Source organism: Physcomitrium patens, chromosome 8 (assembly GCF_059467195.1).
Source record: "Physcomitrium patens ecotype Gransden chromosome 8, ASM5946719v1, whole genome shotgun sequence".
NCBI lineage: Eukaryota > Viridiplantae > Streptophyta > Bryopsida > Funariales > Funariaceae > Physcomitrium > Physcomitrium patens.
Genome location: NC_143417.1, coordinates 2,326,840 through 2,345,970, shown reverse-complemented (window position 1 = coordinate 2,345,970; position 19,131 = coordinate 2,326,840). Strand labels below are relative to the sequence as shown.

Genomic DNA, 19,131 nt, shown 5'->3' with positions numbered 1-19,131 from the left:
AGATCTCGACCACTAAGAGAAGGAGGCAGTGCTCAATATTCTCGTTTTTTCCATTTGCCCAAATCTGATCGGCAACTTGACTAGCTTCCACGATCCGAAGAATCTTTGGAACTTCCTCAAAGAAACTTCTGAAATCAACACTAATGGCAAGAAGTATCATCAGAAGAATTAACTCCCTCTTGTCACTATGAATGAAGAGACTGGATTCAAACTCTACTTCAACAAATTAGGAATATACTATCTCAGCTCTCAGCCATTGAAGTCACAATTGCAGACGCTGATCTTGTTCAGATTATGATAAAAAATATGCCAGACATCTATGATCATTTTTTATAATATTACACAAGTGCAGGTAAGTACCCACAGTTCAACGAGCTCCAAACCAATCTCATGTTAGAAGAAAGTAGATGTGCCATGAAGTCTAAGGCAAAAGATACGAAATATGGATCAAATGAACTGGCAAGCCATCTTAGCCAGTTCATAACCTGGTGAATTTACTAGGATAACCTCCAAACATTACAGCACGCTCATCCAGTTCTAACTCGTGTAACTATTGTGAAAGATATGGACAATGGAAAGACGTGTGCCTAGAAAGGCTTGCTGACATACGCAAGTTATAAGCAGATAGGCGCAACAAACTCCAGAGCAGGAGCAAACCTGGCTTTGCCAACTTTGTGCAGGAAGAGAGTACATGGAACCTTCCCGCATCAACTCACACACTTACTGAAAACGTGGATCTTTCTGATCAAGAGGACGTTTTTGAGGCAACCATTTCTGCACTGGATATCCAAGTCGATGACAGTGGATGGTATCTCGAATTAGGTGCTACAAAGCACGTAAGCGGGATTCTTTCGATAGTCTAGACAAATGCAGAGGAAATACCAAGACTACAAGAGGGCAAAATCACGCCATTGCTGATTGTGGATTTGTAAAATTCACTTTGTCCTCTGGGAAAATAAAGAGCATATCTGACGTTTTGTACGTCCCAAGCCTCAAGAAAAATCTCATTTTAGTGGGCTCTATAGCCAACAAAGAATGCATCGCCTGCTTTGACGAAGACAAGTGTATTTTATACAACAAAGGGTCAAAAACCATTATTGCAAAAGGAAAACGAAATCCAAAAAATAGATTATATCAGCTCTTGACAAGGAAAGTTGACATCCAAGCTAACATCACCACTTTTGCAGTGAACTTAGCACGGCTGTGGCATAAGCGCCTGGGGCATGTCAATTTACAAACACTGCACCAGATAAGCTCAGAGAAAACAGTCTTGGATCTTCCCTACATTCCAGCCAATAACGAAGTGTGCAGAATTTGAAAGATGGGTAAACAATCCAGGACCTCGTTTCCATTAGCTAGCCGAAGTAGAGCAAGCCAACCATTGGAGCTTTTACATGTTGACCTCTGTGGACCTCTCCCGACACAATCCTTGGGAGGATCACTGTATACTTAATAAACAAATTCACACAGTGAGGTCAAACAAGGGCGGTGAGTTCTTAAACGAAGAATTCACCGAGCTATTCACAGCCTCTAGAATAACTCGTCAACTTGTGCTGCAACCTCCAAACAAAATGGGGTCGCTAAGCGAACCAATCAAAAGCTACTGGAGCAAGCTAGAACCATACATCTCGCAGCTGGAACGCCGCAGTACTTTTGGACCGAAGCGGTAAACATAGCAGCATTTATCTTGAATGTGATACCCACTCGAGTAAATCCTAGCATCAGTCCATATCAAATGATCTTCCAAAAACAATCAAGTACTGATCATATTTGAATATATGGCTATCGAGTATACATATCTGATCGACTACGACGAAGAGTCAAAAAGATTTTGATGCTATATTCCAGAACTACGGAAACTGAAAATAACTCGCAATGTGCGATTTGATGAAAGCAGCCTGCTGTTCAATGAACATCTTGGACCCGTACCATTACACAACGACTCTCCACTTGACAACCTCGTCTCACCCTTGCCAACTCAATTACCACTGCAAAATGACAGTCGCGATTTAGATTCCTTGCCTTGTGATTCCTCTCCAGATCCAACTCTCTCGCCACCGCATCGCGCGTCCTCTGATCTGCTGACTTCTTCAGATTCGACCCTATCAACACCACACTGCATGTCCACTGAGCCCTTGGCTGCCCCAGATCCAATTATGTTGCTACCACATCACATGATCCCCAAACCATTAATCAATCACATGCTCCCACAAAGAACGCGCCGGCCGTCATCCAAACTACGCGACAACCTGGCTTACATCATGGAACATTCGGAGGATGTAAATATAATGGACATCAAAAGCTTCTACGGACTGGCAGCAGAAATCGCAGATCCACTCTCCTATGCCAAAGCTGAACGACACCCAAGCTAGCGCTTAGCGATGGAGTAGGAACGACTTTCAGTACATAAAAACAGGATCTCGAAGATCTGCGATCTTCTCGATGGTGCCAATCCTGTCACTGTCAAGTGGGTTTACAAAACCAAATTAGATTCAATCGGACAATCCACCAAGCATAAAACTAGGCTTATTGCCCGAGGATACCAGCAAGTAGCAGGTTTAGACTATTCTGAGATTTTTGCCCTTGTGGCGAAATGGAATTCTATTCGAACAATGCTCTCTATGACGGCCAGCAATCATTGGCCAATCTCCCATCTAGACGTTTAGACGGCGTTTTTAAATGGAGACCTCACCGAACCTGTATATATGATTATACCAAAAGGCTTCGAACAGCATGATACACAAAAAGTGTGCAAGCTGCTAAAATTGCTGTATGGTTTGAAACAAGCCCCAAGGATTTGGTTCCAAAAAATCGATGAATTCCTACAATCTTGCGGAATGACACGCATAGAGACAAACTACTCGCTATACTTCATCAGAGATAAAGGAGGGGTAGCTCTCCTCATCCCTTGTGTGGACGATCTCCTTTTCAATTCTAACAGGAGATAACCAAGCAACACTAAACTGGCTAAAATCAGAGCTCTTAAACCGATTTGAAATGGCGGATCTAGGTCCTCTCTAATTCTATCTTGGAGTCACATTCTTCATCAAAGAAAATGGTATCTTCTTCAACCAAAAATACTATATTGAGGCCATCCTAAGTTGACATCATGTTTGCTGTCTGCTCCATCAGCCGCTTTATGAATGATCCATGAGTTCCACACCTAGATGCAGCAAAGCACATTCTGCGCTACCTCAAAGGAACAATCGACCTTGGAATTACGTATCACCAAGGAAGTAGCACAGCAATTATTGGTTTTACTGATGTAGACTGGGCAAACAACATTCATGATCGCAAGTTCATCTCAACATATGTGTTCAAATCTGCTGATGGCCCAATTACTTGGTCCTCAAAGAAACAAACAATGGCAACCTCCTCCACAGACGCAAAAACTAAGGCCATTGCTGAAGGAATCAAAGAGCAGATCTGGCTTTGCACACTTACTCATCGAATTACAGGCAAGGAGCCCGAAACCATTACATTATACTGTGATAATCACAGTTTGTTAAAATCTGCTAAAAATCCGGTGAGTCATGCTCGATCAAAACATGTGGAGGTATGGCAACACTTCATCTGTGAGAATGAACTAACTGGAGTGGTAAATCTAGTCAGTCTAGCTTCACATGATCAACTAGCAGACTTACTAACTAAAGCTCTGGGGCACATAAAGTTCCTCAAGCATCGTGATGGCATAGGAATCCTAAGATCGATTGACCTTGCTGCTAGAAACTAAATCAAAGATAACTGATTCTCTTAGAGAGAACCACCTGACACAGAATAAACTACCTCGTTAGGAGACTACCTAGTGAATTGCAATAATCCAGTTTAGACAGAACTTCAGCAATCAGAATACCTAGATGTTCTATCTCATATCCTAGTCTAGGAGTGAGTGACTCTTTTTTAGCACCAACATCAACTTTCAGAAACCCATGACCATCTTGCACCATCCACCCTTACCATCTCAAAAGCCTGCCATTTGATCGTTCCAATGACAAATGACTACCAAAATCTATTAATCCTCCTAAATCGGGGAGAAGTTGTTAGAAACATTATATGTATTAATATGATGAATGTTATATAATATATTGTGTATAAGAGTGATACCAAGAGTCACAATTCTTGGTGTAAGGTATTATATACAGAAGATGAGTATATTATACAAAATAATTCTCCCAATATTCCCACTAGTATACTAATCTTCATCCTCAAATTCAATTTCATTCATTTGTGAAAGAAATGTAGGATTTCAATCCCTTTTTTGGTGTTGCAATGTTACAAAGCTTTCTCGTAGTTCTTCCATTGCTACTTCAATTTTGAAAAGGTACGTGATTTCTTTTATTAATTTGTGTTTGTTTATTGCTTCCTGTTTATTGTTTGTATATTTTTTGTTTCTTTTTTATTATTTCTTGTTTTGTTGTTGGAGGAGGCATTTCAAATACAAGTGCAACTATGGACTTTGGAGCACATGTCTACGTGGGGTCGGCTATAGATGCAATCACCTTGATGACGAGCTCGGCAACAAAGTGGTGGTAGCTGTTGAGGCATGCCTTACTTTAATTTTCTCCTGGCAGTTTGGATAGATAAGATTTTTTTTTTTTTTTTTTTTTTTTTTTTTTTGTTTTTGAGAAGATATTTTGTAAATACATTTTTTATCATATGTATGGTTGGCACATATTACAATTTGATTTCTTTGGCAAGGATCTTTTCTCTAATTAAATGATATTTTGTATCTACATGTTTGTTTTAAGAGTGATATTTGGGATTTTTATTACGAGCAATGGCACTTTGATTATTTGAATATATGGTGGTTGATTCATGTTGAGAAATCTAAGTTTATGTAATAATTTTTTCAACCATATTCCTTTAGCTTTTGCTTTTATTAAAGCCATGTATTTTGATTTTGTGGATGATAAAGCAAAAAAACATTATTTTTTGCTAGCCCGAAAAATAACTCCTCTAGCCAGTACAAAGCAAAATCTAGAGATAGAACAATAGGTGTCCTTGTAACTTGTCCAATCAACATCAAAATAACCATGTAGAATATCACCTTGAGATAAGTGTTGATATTTATTCCAAAATTTAATATGCCTTTTATATATCTCATAATTTTTTTTTAAATTTAAATATATATAGATTCTAGATTGTATTAAATTGCTAATAGCATAAGCATAATCTAGTTTGGAATTAATAATGGCATGTATTAAATTACCAACAACTTGAAAATATGGATAATCTTATGAAGTAATATGGTCATCATTACTTAAAAAAAATCTTAGTTGAATTTGGATTCCTAATGGATTGAAATTCAATATATTAAATTTATTAAGTTTATTTTCTTGATAGAGGATTATCTATCCTTCTTTTATATTTTTAAGATAGCATTGCATAGAATATAATGGATTTTCTTTCATCTAACATGTCAAATTTTTATTGTAGAATGTCTTTTACTTGCTGAATTAATGGAATCTTATTATTGATAATAATATAATTATCAATATAGATTTTATTTAAGATAAAATATTTGCCATTTTTTTCTTTTAGTGTATATTTTTGTATTTGATTCTAAACATTGATATTTATAAAGAATTACATATTGATCTAATCTTTGATACCATGCTCTAGATGATTATTTAAGACCATATAGAAATTTATTTAACTTACATACCTTATTAGTATAAGTAAGAGGTAATCCTTTAGAAATAGTCTTATGAATGTCTTCTTCTATAAAGTCATTTTAAAATTTTGTTTTAACATCTAATTGATATATTTCTAGATTATGTTGAGTAATCAAGACAAGAAGAACTTTGATGGACTTAAGTTTGAGTACAGGAGAATATATCTCCATATAATAAATACCTTGAACTTGGATGAAACCTCTTGCAACTAGCCTTGCTTTTATACTTGTTAATACTTCTATCAACTTGAGTTTTGATTTTAAAAATCCACTCTGAATTGATTGATTTTCTATTAGAAGGTAAATTTGTTATTTTCCATGTATTATTTTTATATAAGGATTTAATTTTAGCATTGATTTTTTTTTACTATTCTTGATCATTAACCCTCTCTATTACTTCATGAATAGAGTTTAAATCTTCTGTATTGGTAGAAATAAGGTAGGCTTAGTGATGTTGATTACAATGTCATTTATATATATATATATATATATATTTTTTTTTTTTCTTATATAGATTCTAGCAATCTTATAGTTGGTTTAATAATTCTTGTTGGTTAAAAACTAGAAAAAAGATTTGGATCTTGCAATGTGGAATAGACTTCATCATATTCAAGAGATAAGATCTCTTAATCATTTAGTAATGATAGTTGAGAGAAAGCTTCAATGACATCAATGTATGAAAGAGGTTGTTCCTTTATATTTTAAAAAGTATTATATATTTGTTTTTGATCAAATACATAAGTCTCTTATAGTGGTAGCATTTGTAGTAAAGACATTCTTTGAATATGAGGTATGTTTTGTTCATTGGACCTTATAGTTGTTGAAGGGTGCTTAAATAATTATAAGTCTATTAAGAGTTCTTCATTATCTTTTTGTAAGTATGTCGTTGTTTTTTGATCATATAGATTTTCATTGAAGAGAACATTTCTTGAAATGAGAATTTTTTGATTTTGTATAGTCATAATTCTATAGGATTTAGATTCTTTACTATAGCCTAGAAATATAGCCTCTTGTGAATGAGAATTTAACTTCTTTTTTGTTTCTTTAGAATAAATACACGAGCTTTGCAACCAAATATTTTAAGGTAAGATAAATTTGGTTGTATTTTGTACTATAATTCAAATATTATTTTGGTCCTTTTACAAATTTTGTAGGACTCCTATTTTGGAGGTAATTAGTTGTATGGAATACTTCACTTCAAAAAAATTTAGATAAATTTAAATAAGATAGTATTGTAAGAATTGCTTCTATTGATGTTCTATTTTTTCTTTCAAAAATACCATTTCGTTGTGGTGTATAAGCTATAGTATAATCTTGTTTGATTCTTTATTTATTATATAAATCTTTAAATTCATTTGATTTATATTCACCTCTACAATCACATCTTAAGATTTTGATTTTGAAACTTCTTTGTTTATTTAATTTTTTTTTAATATAAGGTGAATTTTTCAAATGCTTTAGATTTTTGTTTCATCAAATACACATGGCAATATCTTATTAGATCAATAATAAATATGTTTAAGTAAATATATCTTAAATATGTAAATACTTACATAAGTCGACAAATGTTAGAATATATAAGTTCTAACAATTAAATAGCTCTTTATGTACCTTGTATACAAAACTTTTCTTTATGTTATTTACATTCTATCTAAGGTTGACATAAGATAATTTTTTTTTTATTAAAGAAGTCAATTTCCTTTGCCATTGTTTGTATTCATTTGAGACTTTACAAATTTATGTGTTAAAGTCTTAGATGCCACAAATCAACTTTGTTTAATTGTATTCTTACTAGAATAGCAATTTGAGGCTTGTTTGAAAGGATTGTTGTATGTAATTCATATAAATTAGGATTTAATTCGGCATATTATAATGATTTGTTCAAATTTATTTATAAATGTTGTTGTTTCAGCTCTTATGCAAATTTCTCCTCCTTCCTTATCTAATTTTTTGGCAAAGAAAAAATTCTTTGCAAGTCTTGGTATATATAATATATCATATATGATCTTTTCATTGTTATTTATAAGTTTGATATTTGCATTACCATATCCTTTTATTTTTTGTGATGTAGTATAAATTCTTAAATAAACAACTTATTTGACTTCACTTTTGATGTATTTGCAAAATGCTTTTAACTCATGACACATATGTTGAATTGCTCCTAAGTCTACATACGACATTGAATTTGAGTTTTCTTTAATTATAAGTGTTGTCACATATAATTTATTTGATTTTGTAACAACACTTGTTTCTTTTCTTTTATTAAAATTTTTAATTGGTATTCTTATTTTGCAATCTTTAATCAAGTGACATGGTTTCTTACAAAAAAATACTTGTTAATAGCAAAATTGTTCTTTTCATGTGGCTTGAAGGTACTACTCTCTCCTTGTGAATTCTTTCTGAAATTCTTATTAAAATAAGATTTTTTTTATTATTTTATAATTTTTTCTTATATATAGGATTTGAATTATTATTAGATATTAAACTCATATTTTTTTTATGAATATTTCTTCTTGGATGAAATTTGTTATGAAAGATGCAAATGTGATCTCAAGTTGCTTTCTTAAAGAGCTAATGAAGGATCTATAACTTAGAGGAAAACTTCTCATTAAGGTGAAAATTGCTTCACTATCTAGAACTGGTGATGGTATTGCTAACAATTGTTCCAAATATACTCTAAAGTTTTGTTTGTATTTAATAATACTATTTTCTTTTCTCATTTTTATGATGTATAATTTGTCTTTTAAATACATCTTAATTACTATATTATGTGGTTCAAATACTTTTACTAATTCTTCTGATGCTAAATTTGTTGATGTGTAAGATTGTATATATGAAATAATGTTATTTTCTAGGAAATTATTGATTATGGTTAAAGACAAGGTATCTTTATCTATCTATGTGCTTATACTCCCTATTCCTATAGAAAGTAAAGCTAGGATTCTAGTAACAATTTTAGCTACTGTTGGTTCCATTGGTAAACATTCTTCACCACTTACTATGAACTATAACTTTTTAGCCTTAAAAAGTAATGTTTATCTATGTTTTCATATATTAAAATATGAACCATCAAATTTTGGAATATGATTGATGTCCAATATTTGTCATCTTCAATATTCTTAATTTGAAGTTGAATTGAAATTATTTATAAATTTATTCTTGATTAATTTAATTTTATCTTTATTTATGGTTTATTTGTTGCTATTTTCAAGTTTAGAATTGCTTCTCATGGTTTGAAGAACTTCAAGCTCTTCATCAATCTTTCCTATTACAATAGATTGCTTTATTGTTATCATTACAATTTTATTTGTAATTTCAGCAATTCTTTTTTAGATTGAAACATTCATCTACTCTAATAGTTTTTATTTTTTTATTTGAGGGATCAAATATTTCTATAGCTCTAATACTATGTTGGAAAAATTAATACATATAATCAATGATCAATGTTACACAATACATTGTGTGTAGAAGAGTGACAACTCTTGGTGTAAGGTCAATAATTAGTATTCTATATAGAAGACTAGTGTACTATACAGAATAATTCTCCCAATGGCGGGAGAATTCAACTTCGGCCAGGGAAATTGCTCCACAAGACAATCAAGGAACAGGAGGAAGAAGATTTGATTCAGAATCACAAAAGGGGCGGAGCTTCACTGATGAAGGTCGACGTTCATCAATGGATCGCAGAAGTCTGTCCCCAACCGCCACTCCTAAACGATCAACAATTTGACGTAAAAGTGTAAACACCAACCAGAGTCGTAACAAGAACGACTCCCACTGCAAGAGAAAAAGAAACATAAAACTCTTGAAACAAATCCAGTCACCTTGAGCCTAATATATCACTGAGGAAAAATCACTCACCACCGACAATTGGCTGCAAATCTCTCGATCAAGAAACTCCACTGGGAAACGCCGCAGAGGACTATCTCGCTCACGAACACTCGATAGGAAGGACAATGCTAATAGAGTTATAGAAAACCACAATCTATTGCATCATTAGAATCGCCGACTGCACGAGCTACCGGTATGATGCTACACTGACGTATCATCGGGTTAAGGAATGTGGTGACTGTTTTCGAGTGAGGTAGGGAGTGAGAAAGAGCAAGACAGATGGGTTGGGCCAGCTTTGTTCGATGCTCGTCCGATGCAAATTTTTGTATTCAGTTTGCGAGTATGCTTGGTTGTGTGCAGCAGAGCTAGCTGCAGGAGCCTTTGGGAGTAGAGTCAAAATGTTTTAAACGCATGTTCATCCCATTGGCAGTCTGTCTTGAGCGTTGATATCATTTGTTCAAGCTTGTTAGGAATACTGGAGCAGGAGGCCTAGAAGCCGTCAATCTGTAGGTTGTACCCTACAATAGGTCGTTTCGTTCTCCCTGTTGTAGAGTTAATGGTGTGAAGCAGCTCCATGATTAGTGACACTATAGTTTGTGTTAGACATTGAGTGATGGCGCCGGAGGTTCCAGAGAGGGAGAAGCTATCGGCGCTCCACTGCTTCATCCAATTAAACATCAGTTCCTCCAGTAAGCTCCAATGGCTGTTTCCGCTGCTGTCGTCATGCAGAAATTCGCTATTAGCCTGTAGGCACATGTACGGTGGACCGTATACCTCTGTCTGTGTACTGATTCGGAACTTCACAACATGAAACAATGGCATTGCTCAGGCGGGGCCGGTAGAGCCAAATCCAAATAGTACTCCGTCGACATAGATAGTAGCGCGTTGCAAAACAAACCTTAGTCAATTAATGTAAGGAACCGGTGAAACCGAGGACGCTGGAGATGGAAAGTTAGCAGTGATAATTCAGATCGTACGAGCACACTGCTTGTAGTGCTCCTGTGCATGGTGAGGTGATCCTCACAACCCAACTTCCAGTACGGTTTTCATCTGGACCTATCCACGCACACCCAGTACCAAAGCTCTACACGTCAGCTTTCGTAGGATCGCTATTAACGTTTCATTCCGCCACATTTCAGTCTCTCCGAGCATATTACTCCATGGCCGAGTTCATCGCTCCATCAAGAGAAACAGAGCCTTGGTGCTCCGTCTCTGCGTTACCATCTCATCTGTCGGGTTCATCGCCTAGCCAGGATATTGATGGGGAGACATGGTGAAATTGACTGAAGTTCTCCTCAGAGACAGTCTCATCGCTGAGACATCGACATGCTTGTGGCTAAATATGAGGCCTCTAGGATAAGCGGCAGAAGTTGTGAAGCTAACAAGAGAAATGCCTGCACATCTTGTAGACTGTTCTGATCACTGCCTCTTCATTCTCTCACACACTAAACATGATATTTTATGTTGTGTATTATGTTTGTGTACATATATCTCTCTGTTTGTGTGTGTGTGTGTGTGTACATATACGTGATTTAATTAGAGGTTTTTCATATAATATAAGTATTATGCCTACTGGGTGCTTCCGAAGGCAAAAAGTTTGTAATCATGTATTGATACCACTTTCTCTGTTTCCAAAGAACGTGGTCTAAACAAGAATACCAAATCAGAACTTCGCATTGAATTGAAGTGAATTTGATTTCTGGATACACAATTATTGTTTAAAACAATGAGAAACAGTATATCCAATACGGAGTTGAACAGTGGCCGCTTGTATGGGGTAGCATTGTGTGGAAAAAAATGAAGAATGTTTTTCAATTTCTTATAAAAAACAAGGAACAGAAAGATAAAGGTATGTGAATCACCCTGAATGGAATTATTGTGTTCACTCGGTGCATTTTATGCAGCTTCGGTACCCTCAAACAGCTGGATGGTATCAGCACTAAACTTCAAAAACCATGTAGTCCCTACAAGAGATTTAAGGTACAAATACCAGAACTATCCGATACGTAACCTGCACTGCAGTGGCACTTGTACCCAGTATCGTCCCAGCTACACGTAGAATCGTTGTCGCCTACAGTCTTGCAAGTTTCGGACAAGCCACATCCATAATCCCTCAGCACATCAAGGTGCAAACAAACTGAAGCTGGATATCACCGCGATGTAGGTGGAGGAGGGGTGTAGGTGGAGGGTGTGGGAGGAGGAGGAGGGGAGAGTGTGGGTGGAGGAGGAGGGGAGGGTGTGGGTGTGGGTGGAGGAGGAGGGGAGGGTGTGGGTGTGGGTGGAGGAGGAGGGGAGGGTGTGGGTGGAGGAGGAGGGGAGGGTGGAGGAGGAGAGGAGAGTGGAGGTGGAGGACTCCACCCATAAAAGCTTGCGCATGTAGCCTCACTCTTCTGGTTATAATAACTACGGGTAAGAAGACAATTTCCAGAGATATCCAACACCCTTCGATTGAGCGCTCTACATGCAGACTCAAGTTTAGTGAAGAAGTTGTCGCTGAGATCAAGAGTTGCCAAATTTTTCAGCCGACAGAGCTCGGCAGTCACTGTTCCACCCAATAAGTTGTTACTCATGTTGAACACCTCGAGATCAGTCAAATTTCGGATGCTCTCTGGCAAATCTCCTTTGATTTTGTTGGTGCTGAAGTCGAAGAGCAGGATGTTTTTCAACTTGCCAATATCAGAGGGAATTCTTCCTTCGAATTTGTTGCCCAAAGCAAGAATCTCGAACAGGGTGTTGCTCATATCACTGATACTCCTGGGGATGGTTCCTCGAAACTTGTTGTTGGCAAGCGTAATGGCAGCGACGCGGGACTGTCCGAAGTTGCTAGGTATGGTACCTTCAAATTTATTGTTGTTCACAAAGATTATTTTCAAAGTACGCTTTGCGAACAGCTCACTTGGCAACCTGCCATAGAACTTGTTAAAGCGGAGATCCAAGAAAACCAACTTGGGGATGGCCAAGGTGACCATCGGAAATCTCCCGCTAAACTGGTTGTTGCTAAGATCGAGTTCATACAACAACTTCATGTTTCGGAATGAATCTGGCACTCCTCCGCAGAAACGATTGCTATTCAAGTGGAAGACAGCAATCTCTCGAAGCAAGCCCAACTCAGGCACCAAAGTACCCTTCAGATGCGCACCGTTCAAGTCGATTGCGGCTACAACCTTGATGCTGGAGTACTTCTGACCAGGTGGATGTTGACAAAATACTCCTTCGTATCTGCAGACATACTTTCCCTTCCAACTCCTTGTGACATTTTTGGGATCATCGGTGATGGCCTTCTTCCAGGCTCGCAAAGCGATGTAAGCTCTCCACTGGCTCCATGCAAATCCATTGCGTCCAGTTGCTTGAAGACGGCGGCCGTACCCCAGAGGATGGTTTTCAATCGTTTGAGTTCCTGAGAAAGGGTCTGCTTATCAACAAGAACCTCATATCAGTGCCTCTGATTGGGACGAATTCGATGCATAAAATTTATGTCCCATGTCATGGATACATGAGCACTGTCGCTGGTTCTTTCAATTAAGATACCTAAAATCTTCATGTGTAACACGATACTAAACACAATATGTCAACATTATAATTTTAAGAAAAGAGCACAGGGTACTTGTTGCCTGTTCCCCACATTGTACATTCTTAATCTCCATACATAAAAATTGGCATTAGGTTCGCAGGATATGATTTCTGAAACCTAGTTGATTCTGTCAGGGTCCAAACACCAAACATGTGATGAAGCTCATGACTAGTTTCACGTAAAAATTTAATATACAGGAGAGATGAGTAAGAGACGTACGTGCAGGGACAGCCGAGGTTGCAGGAGCGACAGGTGCACTGATAGCTGCTGCTTGCAGCATGAATAGAGAGACCAAGAGTGCTGTGACCAGCATGGTAGTAGCACTCGCTTCCATCCTCGGCAGAGTAAAGCGCGTCATTGTGCCTGCATCAATCGGAGACAGCTACCGTAAGTCCAGTCTCGAAGACACACAACACGGCCACCGAAATAAGCTGCTAGATTGACCTAGCTCAGCAATCTGAATTACATCAGTCGAAACTGAACCCTACCTGTTTGCGGGTTCTCACTCTAATAACTGCACTGTCTGCTGCTACGCACAATCTTTTGAAACCCGCTGCAACACTCCACCCTTCCCACCCGATTCAACACCAGGTGCGCTGCACCATTCGGTGCCCGCGTAATCGCTCCTTCAATTGTCTAATCCTGCGAACACAACATCGGTGAAACGAAGTCTTGGCACCAACATCATCCAGCCGCACACGGGAACACTGTAACATGATCAAGAAACAACACGAACACCCGCACTCACAACTCCAAAGAATGAGTTACCACTATCCACACCCCAAGCATCAGGAAATGTGCAGCTCCTGGCTGCAGAGTGAAAATCTACGGCCCGGTGCTGTGTACCTGAGAGTGGAACAGTTGAAGTAGAGAATATGGAAGGCAGCTTCGGAGCTGCTACTTCCAGTTAGGACTGAGACTCGAATCGAGTCTGTGTGCTGATCTGCGGGGGAGAGCATGGGGTAATATCAACGCGAGTGCGCCAAAAGCCATACCAGCTGACAACTGTGGACAGCAGTGTGAGCTGGTTGCGAGATGCCGGCGTAATCCAAGGCCTAGTAATACCAGGATTAATATCACACCAGAAAAAGCTCTAGCACTATAACCCCTATCCTATCCTACCCGCAGTAGCACAACGTGGGTTTAGCGGGCCCAGCACCCCTACCACTTCGCCGGGTGATTTCAGTTGTTGCGGTGCTCGGAATGGGAAACTATTTACGTAGAACCCGACAAGATACTTGGGTTTCAATAAACAGCCAGTTGCCCACTGCTTTGACTGGGTTACAGTCTTGGATCTCATTGTATCAAAGAATAAATTTGCTATTTCGTGTTGTATTTCGCCTCTCATTCGACTCAGTATCAACAATTTGGGATTCCAGCTCAGACAACATCGCACTGTTGATCGGTTTTCTCCAAGGGTGTTGTGATGAGACTCGGGGAAAATGCGTAAAATATTCCCTTGGATCATCGTGGGTGGCCAATCAAGAGTTGACCTACAGCCATGCAGTCCCGTCCACGATCTAATCAACTGGGTTTCCCACTCTGTCCTGAACAGTAAGATATTTTCTTTGTGAGACGACGCGCAGAAATAATCCTTCTCCCTTTCTATTCTCAAACAGAAACGCGAGCACCACGACGCCGTAGATGACCTCGCATTACCGCCATGCAAGTGAAAATCCAGTGCTGCGATCCACCTCACACTGGGTGGAAATGTTTGGTCCCGTCGCCCACCTCAAGGTCAACCTGCTGGCTGGCCCCTGGTGCACTTGTGAGATGCACTCACTCGTCGTTTCCACCCAAAGACTCGCAGTCGCGCCACTTTTTATACTTGTCCATTCTCGACAATATCTAATTCTTGTCTATTCGCCCTTCTCCATCGCTGGTGGAGGATGAGGTCATCGCGGCGTCAGCAGCCGAGCAATTTAGCAACTTCCTCATGTGCACCAGGACAAGTTTGGCAACGGTGAACACAGAAGAGCATTGGAGATGTAGAGGGAGGAACCGGTTGGAAGTGATTGTTGTCACAGCCAATCCGGTGCAACTGGCGAGGGGCAAGCTGTCGGTAGACGAGGGGAAGGGTTATCCCAGAGTTGATCCTGAGGTTCCAAATAGGGGTCGACCCTGCGATGAGATGAAAGCCATCCAAATACAGTGTAGACTCAACAAATGTATTGAATAAACGTGTTACCAATTACCGCTTAGGTTGTTGTCACAAGCGGCTTTTATATTAAAATATTGGGAGGGCAACTTTCCCGCTAGCCCTACAAATTGGACTTTGCTATGATTCTATAGGTTATCACAAGATTTGTGCTAAGTCCATTTCTTATCTCTACACATGTAGAGAGACCTTTCCTTTGATGAAATTGAAGTATATAGGCAATAATTGCAACATGGTTCTATGTATATTGCATTTCACCGCCAATTGAGGTGATATTGATTAGATTAAAATGTAAATTGCAATAAACTAAGTCAAATTCCAATACCAGAAATGCAATGGATTGTTCAAGTCAAATTGCTTGAAAAAATAATTGATATTTATGTTGATACAATCTTGTGAATTTGGCTCAAAAATTGCAATGTTTCTTGCAAAGTTTTTTTTGTTGTAATATAAAACAACATTGTCAATAATGAATTCCCTTGTATATATTACCTTCTTTTATTTTTTTATTATGGCCTTCATTTTGCAATCAATGAGCCTTGTTGATATTATTACAAGCTTGTGTGTATAAATTATTGCAATGTTGAAGTGGCTTGTCTAGCCATGCATATAGATTAAGTTGCATCTTGTATTATCAAGGCCAAGTCTAAAGATATAATGGACAACCTTGATTTGCAACTGTAGATTGTCTTAAAAGTAGAAGAACCCATATTAGAATGCATGCTTATGCAATCTACAAAGATGATTGCCAATAATATGGTGTACCAATGTGCATCATATTTACTATTGTTTATCATAAATAAACATATTGTATAATTGAATCTTTTTATCAATTTATTGCATTACATGTGATGAGAAGAAGTGGTCATATGCTTCATGCATAAGTAGATGACCAACACATCTATCAAAGCATTGCAAAACTTAGGCCTATTATATGTCAAAATCTCCATGAAACTACTCTATCTCATCATAATTCAGTCAAAGAAGAGTTGAGCAATCCTTTTGCAGTCCTTCAACTCTTATGCTTGGACCTCTACTCATATGGTGAAGTAGCATGTAGCAACTATGATGTACTTGTATCTTGTAGTGGCCATTATTAAAGGTCCAATAAAATCCATCTCTACTCATACAAATGGCTCAAAATTAAAAACAAAAGTTAGTACATACAAATGTAATACTCTTATTGTGATTACACTTCACTTGAAATATTGAACATTGGAAAATGAAGCTAATGACATCACCTACCATATTGATCTAGTAATATACTTCTTAAAGTCATTTGAGTATTCTTTGTACTACAAAATATTCCAACGTCTTTGCTGTATGAAAAAATTATACATTAGTTATGATCTTGATGATTTCTAGAAATAAGATATAGGCCTAATTTCTTGTAGTGTGGAGTTGTATCCTTAAAATTTCTAACACTTATAGAATAAATATATATGCTTGAATATCCTTAGAATAATAAGAATTAAAATATGATTATAAAATAGGTGATAGCTAAGTAATCCATGATGAAGGATAACACCTCCTCCCCTTCCTTTTGTCCTATCAAGGAAAATATATGATTAAAAAGGAAAGATAAGAAGCTAAAATCTATTGGTTGTAAAAATAGTTGTAAAGTATTGAAGCTATTGGATAGAGTTTAGATCTTCAAAGATAGTATAGGGATTGCATTCCATAGACTTGAGTTGTGTCAAGGTGTCTATGTTGTCATATAAGCAATGTGGCTTGTAAATGAAAATCGTAAACTTTGACAAATCTAACTATATTATCAACATAGGTATTATAATATTGATCCTCAATCTTTTTGGTATCATGTCTTAAATTACAAGAAAGACATAAAAATTTAAAATTTTAAGTTTTTTTCAATATATTGGTCTAAATATAATTAATACAATAGTTGAATTGGCAAGAATAAGAAGTACAATGTTAAATTTAATGCATTTATAAAGAAAAGAGATACAATGGATGTAGATCTCTCTGTCTTTAGGGAATATAATTTTCTTCATCATGGATTGAGAAGCATGAGCTTTATGTTGTATAACTCAAAAAAAATAGATTCTAAATATACTTGAGGTTTTAGAATTAAGAAAAAGTAAGAAAATAATCTTCAATGGATTTTTTTATTATTAAATAACTATGAACTAAAATAAACCTCCTACTAGTTGGAAGTTTAATGCAATTCAAAACAATTTTAATTGTCTAAGCATTTGATTTAAGTTCAATACTTCTAATAGCTATCTAATTAAGAGTTAAATAAAACCTCAATAGGTGGTTTACTCCAGCTCATCACTACTAATTAACTTATCAGTAATTAATTAAATCTCCTTCTACTTCTTACATAAAGGAACTTAAGTCTTTAACTAGCTAAATTCATCTTTATACAACTCTACAAGGATACAAGCCACTTAAACAACTCAAAACCAGCACAATTAAAAGAAAAATTTTGATATGATTTTTATTTGATTTAATTGTCTATTAAAAATTACAGTCATAATCAAATTTCTCATTCGCAAATGAGTTTTCATCCACTAATGATTTTTCATCTATAAATGAGAAATCATCTAAGTTTAATCAATGTTCATCTACAAGAACTCATTGATTCAAACCTTAGCTACATCATCCAAGTTGATTTAAATTCATACAATCAATTATATTCAACATATATTCAAACATAATTTTTTTGTGAACTTGCCTACTTTTAATGTTGATCTTCAGTTCTTAAAATTCAACACCTTTGCACCACTGTAGAAATGACCCATGTGAAATGCTCCCCTTTGTGTTGCCTAGTCTTTGAGCCTTTTCCTTGTGGTTCGGGTTGCTCCAGCCGAGCTGTACCACTTGCCTGTTCACTGGAATGTAGAGGGTGTTAAAAACGAGCCTAGAGTAGATATATTAGCAGTTGTGCTAAAAGAATTGGAATTGTTTGTCGATGCAATTGTAGCTTCCAGTACTTCAATCTTGAATGAGAGTGGATAGGTGAAAACAATTTGCAACAAGAACTTGAAAAGTGGAGAGAGGGCTAATGAATGATAATGGTCTCATAATTGTTACAAAAGCATATCACAGGAAGCTATCCAAACCCTAATTACTAGCTACTCATGTAAAATTCTTTTGTAAAGTTGACGGTTTTACCGACACCCAACTTCTTGTATGAATTTTCGCTAAGCTGTAAACTTCAATGCATGTCTCAGAAGGAATTCCACTGATACAGTGTCTCCTGCTATGTTAATTTGTTCCACCTCAACATCGAGATGCCTTGTAGAGACAAGAGACGATGTGTACACTTGAACTCCTGAAATAAAGACACCATGAAGTCCTAATAAAACTAGGAAATAGAAAAGCTGATTCTAGACAAATGGAAGATGCGTTTTTCCCATGCCCTAGTGTGAGTTTTCTCTACTTTCTTGTAACCTTCAATGGTTCAACTTGCAAGTGATCTGATAAACAACAGTAAGAACATAATCCAATCAAAGACAATGTTCTCTAGTTTTTCTCTTGTAATCCGACGGTGGCAGCAAATGAGGATAAAAAGCATGCACATCAAAGCTTCTGAAATAGGACACTGAGGGTGCCGGCTGAATGCAACGATGATGATTAGAAAACTCAACAATAGTCGGAGGACGGAGCTCAATCAACAGTCGGAGAGGGACGAGCACAACAACAAGAGAGAAAATATTGACAAGAGCCGACTTAAGTTGATCACCAATAGTTGACGGCACTGCACCACAAAACTTAATTCTTTTGCATCCGATTCGACAAAACCGTGGATGGATAGATAGCAAATATTGCAATTTTTCTGATTGCTACCAATCACGATCAAACCTCCACTAATCTCTTCAAGAACTTGCAGCAGCAGCCATGACTTCACAGAATGCAGTCGGTGACGCAGTC

At 37.0% G+C, this 19,131-nt stretch overlaps 1 protein-coding gene across 2 annotated transcripts; it reads right to left on the bottom strand.

Moving 5' to 3' along the window:
- Positions 1-11,293: 11,293 nt before the first annotated feature.
- On the bottom strand, positions 11,294-14,050 carry LOC112289046 (uncharacterized). Of its 2 annotated transcripts, none has more exons than XM_024534016.3 (4): positions 13,923-14,050; positions 13,565-13,718; positions 13,296-13,439; positions 11,294-12,914 (listed from the first exon to the last, which is right to left on the bottom strand). In XM_024534016.3, the coding sequence occupies exons 3-4, from the start codon at positions 13,432-13,434 to the stop codon at positions 11,656-11,658; spliced, it is 1,398 nt and encodes a 465-aa protein (XP_024389784.1). In that variant the 5' UTR covers positions 13,435-13,439; positions 13,565-13,718; positions 13,923-14,050; the 3' UTR covers positions 11,294-11,655. The 2 variants fall into 2 exon arrangements, with proteins under 2 accessions (XP_024389784.1, XP_024389849.1); XM_024534081.3 differs by having other exon boundaries at positions 13,845-13,927.
- Between the last annotated feature and the right edge of the window lie 5,081 nt (positions 14,051-19,131).